Source organism: Eublepharis macularius, chromosome 1, assembly GCF_028583425.1.
Source record: "Eublepharis macularius isolate TG4126 chromosome 1, MPM_Emac_v1.0, whole genome shotgun sequence".
Lineage (NCBI taxonomy): Eukaryota > Metazoa > Chordata > Lepidosauria > Squamata > Eublepharidae > Eublepharis > Eublepharis macularius.
Window position 1 is genome coordinate 148,501,795 of NC_072790.1, and position 6,886 is coordinate 148,508,680.

The 6,886-nt window shown below is 45.4% G+C and overlaps 1 protein-coding gene across 1 annotated transcript in view; it reads right to left on the minus strand.

The window, feature by feature from the left end:
- The window catches only part of PCNX2 (pecanex 2), a 328,170-nt gene extending 324,031 nt beyond the window's left edge, over positions 1–4,139 (minus strand). Inside the window, exon 1 of the mRNA XM_054980165.1 lies at positions 3,987–4,139. Coding sequence (XP_054836140.1) covers positions 3,987–4,139 — 153 coding nt within the window. The remainder of the gene's footprint in view (positions 1–3,986) is intronic.
- Between the last annotated feature and the right edge of the window lie 2,747 nt (positions 4,140–6,886).

Consider the following 6,886-nt stretch of genomic DNA (forward strand, 5'->3'; position numbering starts at 1 on the left):
ACTGTATTGGCAGGAAATCTGCATCCTCTTCATGAGGAGAGGAGGTGCAAGACGGTGAAGGAGTATGGAGTAGCTCTATGACATCCTCCTCTGGAATTGAAGGTGGCAGGGAAGATCTGTCCCTCTTGCTCTGGGAAGTCAAAACCAAATGCTTCTTATGCTTGGTTTTCGCTTTAGCCTTTTTGAGGGGCTCCAAAGTAACCCGATCAGTTTCCCTCGGATCTGGGATGCGCCATTTCCTGTTGTCAGGGGTTTGTCCACTCACTGGATCACTAGCTGTGGAACAGACCTCCTTCAGGGACTTGCCCAGAATCAAGGACCAATGTTTTTTTCAGATTCGAAGACCATTTCGACGTAATAGATACCCCCAAATCCAACTGAGGAGACTGCCATTTTGTAGCGGATTTTTGCATTGCCAGTTTGTCAGGGCTTGACAAAGCTTTCTCCCACAGGGCAGCTTTCAGGCGGGAGGCCCTATTGCTCCTAGCCTTGGGAGTGAAACTCTGACAAAGTTTACAGCTAGAGACACTGTGACCCTCTCCCAGGTATAATAGGCAGAGATCACATCAGTCCTTTGGGGTCATCTTGGACCCACACTGGTGACATTTTTTGAATAATGAGGATTGAAACATGCTGAAGAAAAATACAAAGTGAAACGCAAGAATGGACCTCTCTCAACAGCGGCAAAGAAAAACTGAGGGAATCTGGGGCACTCGCACTACCAACTGTGTTTTGGCAGGAACGCTATTTCACATGCACAGTAGGCATGAGTGCACCCCTTCACAGATTTTAAGCTAGAAAAATCTCTCTGTGGCTGGCCTGCACGTGCACACAGGGCTGGCGCGTCCATGAAGGTGGGCAGCCACCTCAAGCACTGAGGCACCAGGGGGCGCCAGGGGTGGCGGCAGCACTGGCAGCTGAGCGGAAGGGCTGGGAAGCTGCCCGCGTGTCACCCCAGCCGCCTGCCATGACTGGCCTGCAGCTGCTGTGCCCGGCCAGGAGCATGTGCTGGCAGCGGCAGCGTGGGGCAGTCTGAGCGGGCAGCCTCCCCGTCCTTCCGCTCAGTTGCCCCATGCTGCTGCCACTGCTGCCTACATGCAGCTGCAGGCCAGGCACAGCAGGCGGCCGGGGTGGCACGGGGCAACTGAGCGGGAGGGCTGAGAGGCCACCCACGCACCGTCCCAGCTGCCTGCCATGCCAGTGGGGCTGGCCCACAGCGACATGCTGCATGATGACATCACATGCAGTGATGTCATCACGCAGTCCGGGTGCAAGCACGCATGTGCCCTGAAGCTGCCCCTGGCCTCAGGTGCCAGAAACTCTGGCACCAGCCCTACATGCACAGTCCCAATGTGGAACTGCACAGATGAACCGAGGAGTTCAGACACACCCTGTGGCTTAGTTTTACATTTTTCCTTTAAATGGAAGACAAACTGCTTTAGAAACTTGGAAACTCTCCTAAATTTCAAATGAGGTTTCAAATCGGTAACAAGGCTCTGTTGTTTAAGAAATACCATAGATGTTTAAAGTCCCTTTGGGCAGTTACATGCTTCTTAGGCTTTCAGTCCACATTTATGCAATATCTAACCTATATCCCCAAAGCTTTAACCCTTTTCCTGGTATTATCCCTCCACCAACCTTTCTCATCCACTCTGCCACTATCCCAGTCATCATTCCATCATCCTTGCAGTTTTTCTGTTTTCCTACTTTCTTGATACCCTCCAGATCACATTCCCCCCTTTGCTCTGTTTTTTCTTTCCTTTGTCTCACCCATTCCGTCTTTCTTCTTACATTATCTGCCTTTCATTCCTCCTTTCCCCAATTCACCTACAGAGTTGAAGAGAAACTGCAGCAGGCATTTTGGATTACCAGAGTTACCTAGGCAATCCAAAATGACTACCGAAATCTCAGGAGGACATTCTGAGATCTCAGCATTTTAAACCTCTTTTTACCAATGTCCACTGCTTTAAAATTTAAGATTTTCAGGCAAACATGAGAGTTCTCTCAAGTCTGTAGAAAGATCTTTCTCCTCTATACAGTCCTAACAATCTACATCCAGGTCCATGTTCATAATGTGATATAATGGTTGGCATCATTATACCTCACAAGGAGGCTCAGGTTGTAGTGAGCCACTATTATAGATGGCTCTAAAAGGGAAAAGACAGATTCATGGAGGATAAGTCCATTAATGGCTACTAACCCTGATGACTAAAAGTAATCTCCACAACCAAAGTAAACAAACATCTACCAGTGCTGAGAGGCAACATCAGGGAGGGGCCTTGACTTCAATGTCCCCTCTGTTTACACTCTCGGGAAACTGTTCGAAATAGGATGATGCATTAGATGGGGCACTGGTCTGATTCTGCAGGGCACCTCTTACATTCATATGAGCAATAACTGATAATGTATATTTAAATACAATTACCTTTGTTAAATAGCATAAGGTATCTCTAGATTGAAAAACTGAAATATTTATTTGAATCAGTTGATTTATTACAACAGTTAAAATTAAGCCTAAAAGCCAGTAGAACCAATGGACAAGTCTAGTTCCAAGTAACTATATGAAGGGAGGATACAATTCAATTAAAGATAAGCAATTTTAAATCCTACTGATCTTAGGGGGAGAAAATGAAGTACATGTTCAGTACTCCCACTGAAATAAATGAGTTCTATAAGGCTAGATCATGCCACACATTTGTGTAATATATAATTCAGGGGGAAAACAAAGCAAAAATAATTGAGACTAGTTTGTGTTATTTCAAATAGCTCTCTTTTGTAGATCCTAATCTTCCACTTTGCACTGAAATTGATTAGCGTAAGTAACTTTTCTCTTTCCCCATATACAGCGGGGTTAGTTATTCTTAAAAAAAAAAAATGAGTACCTCCTCAGAGTTGAAACTACTTAGAAAGACATCACTAAATCAGATGAATAGGAGCTTCATATAACCACTAACACTTACATATTTATCCATAAGTAAAAGGGGTGAATGTTTCCAGCTCTTATCTAATATTTACTGATTTCAGCACTCTTCTTATCTAGTATTTACTGATTTTAGCACCTGCAATCTGGAAAAAGCCATCTGTGTATTTATGTTATTTATAGTCTGCCTTTCTTGCTAAGACTCAAGATGGATTACACAGAATAAGTTAATACAATCAACAGGATGGATATCCAATAGATAATGCAATAGGATGTCATTTTAAACAAAACTACTAAAATCTGTAAGTTTAGTGATTAAATTCTACTATGCTGTACTAGAGCCCAATCTCATGCATATTTAGCTGTAAGTCTCATTACATACAGTGGGAGATACTCCAAAGTAAGTACAAACAATGAAGCTTAAACATTAGAAATTGTACCAACAACCTGTTATAAAATAATTTGCTCTACATTTATTTTAATATGAAAACATAAGTTCATTCTTAAAGGGTGGGGGCAAGGGAAGCACAGCACCCAACATTCAATATCCTATGCATTCCTAAAATAAACCCTACTTAGCTAGACAGTCTGATTTAGAATACTTCTTTCATGAGCATACAAACATATTGCTACCATTAAAAGTCAGTCCTAACCTTGTTTATTGGTCTCACTCCATTTCAGTGGAACTTTCTTCGAGGAAAATATTTTCAAGATTTGCCCTTCAAGCAATAAAGTGACTAGTACTTACTCAGACATAAAGTTCCACAATGAAATAAACAACAGCAACAGGAGGGGGGGGAGATACCCACTCACAGTTTTTCAGAGGACAGCCTTTTTCTCCTCGTTAGCTTTTCACATCCACAATAATTCTCTTCATGCTGTGACCCGAATGCCTCCTAGCTTAGCTCTCCACCCACCGAAGGCCACCTAGCTCTACCCACTTTCTAGGCCCGGGATAAAGGACTTCTGGGTTTATTCCAGAATAGCAATGCCTGCCTCCTCTCCTCTCCTCTCCCGCCCCGCCGGGGCTGCTCTTTTCAGGTTGCTCTTGCTCTTCCCCTCTCACCAGGTGTAGAGCCATGGGCAGCAGTAGGAAGAAAAGCCATAGATAGAGATGACAGCTGTTAGCGAATTTGCTTAGTTCCGGGTCGTGGTACCAGCCTCCTGTCAGCGCTGCCCACACGCCCTGCCGGAGCAGCTGCATGGCCTGAGACACCATCACCGCCACTGACAGCTACCGACGCCTCCTTCCCACTCTCCACGACGTTGCTCCTCTCGGTGGCCACTGCTTCCTGGAGGAGGACGCCAGGACATCTTATGCCGGATGTCAGAAGGATTTTCCCATCATGCTTCAGGGTGCCTGGAATACCAACGGTCTCTGCAGCAACCGCCGATGGAGAGAAAAGGAAGAGCCCCGCTCGGCTCCGCCCCCCAAGCCGAATCCTGTCACAATAGGCTGCGATAGGAGCCCTACGTGCGGCACGCTGTTCTTTGCTTACGGTCTTGTCAGACGGTCAGCGATTGGTCCTGAGCTTTCTGTCCCATTCACTCGTTTTTCTTGCACTTTGAATCCTCCCCCACCCCCTCCTGATTATTGCCCATTAACCCCCTGCCTTTGTCTCCAAGAATCTTCCTCTTCTCCTGCAGTCAACACAGCTTCCCACCTGAAACTGTCTTTTCAAGTTCCTGATCTACCGCTCTATCCACTATAGTTTCAGGTGGGTTGCTGAGGCAGTCTGTAGTAGCAGAACAAAACTGAGTCATGTAGCACTTTAAAGACCAATAAAAATCTCCATGTGTGTGTTTTCATGAGGCAAAACTATCCACTAGGTCTTTCTGATCTTAAAATTTGTCCCTTCTCCATATCTTCGTCCTCCTCCAATTTCCTCCAGGCTTTCTGCAAACTATGCAAAACTGAATTATTCAGGAGGGGTTTTTTTACTCAGGTAAATTAGGGCTGTACTGTAATAAAGCCCTTGAATCCAGAAGCTAAGCAGGGTCAGCCTTGGTTAGTAATTGGATGGGAAACCTCCAAAGAAAACCAATGTTACAGAGACAGGCAAAGGCAAACTACCTCTGTTACTCTCTTTCCTTGAAAACCCCAGCAGGGGCCACCCTAAGTCAGCTATGACTTGATGGCACTTTCCAAGGTCTCCACCACAGTAATAAAATGTTTCAGAAAGATGCTTTGGTAAAGGGATAGGTACTATGGACTATACTACTGTACTGTATATACTACTGTTATACTATGTACTGTTTGTTTCTGTAACTATGATCCTACTATGTAATTTCTGCATTGTTTAACAAGTCATGTTAATTGTTAAGCTTTGTTTCAGCTTTGTTTCAACTCCATTTTTAGATTTCTGCTTGTTTTCAGATTTCTGTAATCCAAACCTTATGGCTTTGTTTATTGGATGTTCCAGCCTGTTGATTGTTTTTCACTTATACTGTGTAATCCACCTTGAGTTTCAGTGAGAAATGACATAAATAAATAACATTCCTAAGCATTCACCCTTCCATATCCAACTCATTCAATCGTCCTTCTCCAATGAATACGTTTTAGACACTCAGTTAGAAATTCAAACAGTAAAATTAGCAATGTTATCCTGCCTCTGTGCAAGCCTTTATCTATTGTTTGCCCATAAATTACTAAGAGATGTACAACAAACGTTTATTTCAGATGTAATGTAAAGCAGATTTCCACATAATAAAGAAATGTAAACTGAAACTTGAGTATTCCAAATGGGATATAAACTGTGGGAGCCACCAAGGATCTCTGCTAGGGCTTATGCTACTTTAGTCATAATTACCTGGGATTGGGATAAACAGTGAGATTAATCAGCAGGTGACACTAAATTATACAGGATGTTGACAATTCAAGTGGACTGAGAAAAACTCTTAAATGACCCCCCCACACACACACACAAATTAGATGAATGAGCAACTAAATGGTAAATGAGGGTCAGTGGTGCACACTGGGAAGAGAAAAAATCTATTTCACTAATAGGGTCCAAATAGAAAACCAGGAAAGAGATATGGAGTTAGATAGCTTAATGAAAATTGCCAACTTAGTGTGTAGTAATGGTGAACAATGCAATTTCCATACTACAAGTAATTAGGAAAAGGATTAAAAATAGGATGGCCAGTAGCATAATACCTTTATGCAGCTTCATGTGAAATTTTGTGTACTACAAGAAAAGGTGAATGTATTTTAGAGCATTGTAGTTGAGAAAAAAGATGACTGGCCAGGGCTTCTTTAAACAATTCATAATTAATTTTAAACATTCAATTCCATGGAAGTGGGTGAGGGCTCAAGACATAGCGTTTCAAACTTCAAAGACTTTGCTACAATCCTCCAGAGGATTGTACACATTTTGACCTTAGATTACCCATCGTGTTGGCTTGTGATGCTGCCCAGGATGGGGTGGGGGCAATTTTGTCACATGTATACCCAGATGGCACAGAGAGACCAATTGAATTTGCATCCCGCACCATGTCTCCAGCAGAAAAGAATTATTCTCAGCTTGACAAAGAGGCAGGGCCGGCGCGCCCATGGAGGCCAGGTAGGCGGTGGCCTCGGGCGCGTGTGCACGGGAGGGGCGCTGGAGGGGGTGTTGGGGGTGGAGGCGCGCGCAGCGAAGCTGGAGTGACTGGGCTGCCTTCAGCTACTGCTGCAGCCAGCCAGCCAGCCCCTTGCTGCCGCCGCCGCCGCCGCCACACACGCCAGCCGGGCACAGCCTCTGTGCGCCGCTCAAGCAGCGGCTCGCGGCTTCTGCGCCCAGCTGGGGCGTGCGGTGGCGGCGGCACGGAGCTGGGTGGATGGCTGCAGCAGCAGCTGTAGCCAGCCCACGCCAGCTCCGCTGCGCACTCCTCCGCCCCGGCCGAGCGCAGAAGCCATGAGCTGCTGCTGGGGCGGCGCGCGGAGCAGCCTCCGCGCGCCGCTCCAGCAGCAGCCCGCAGCTTCGG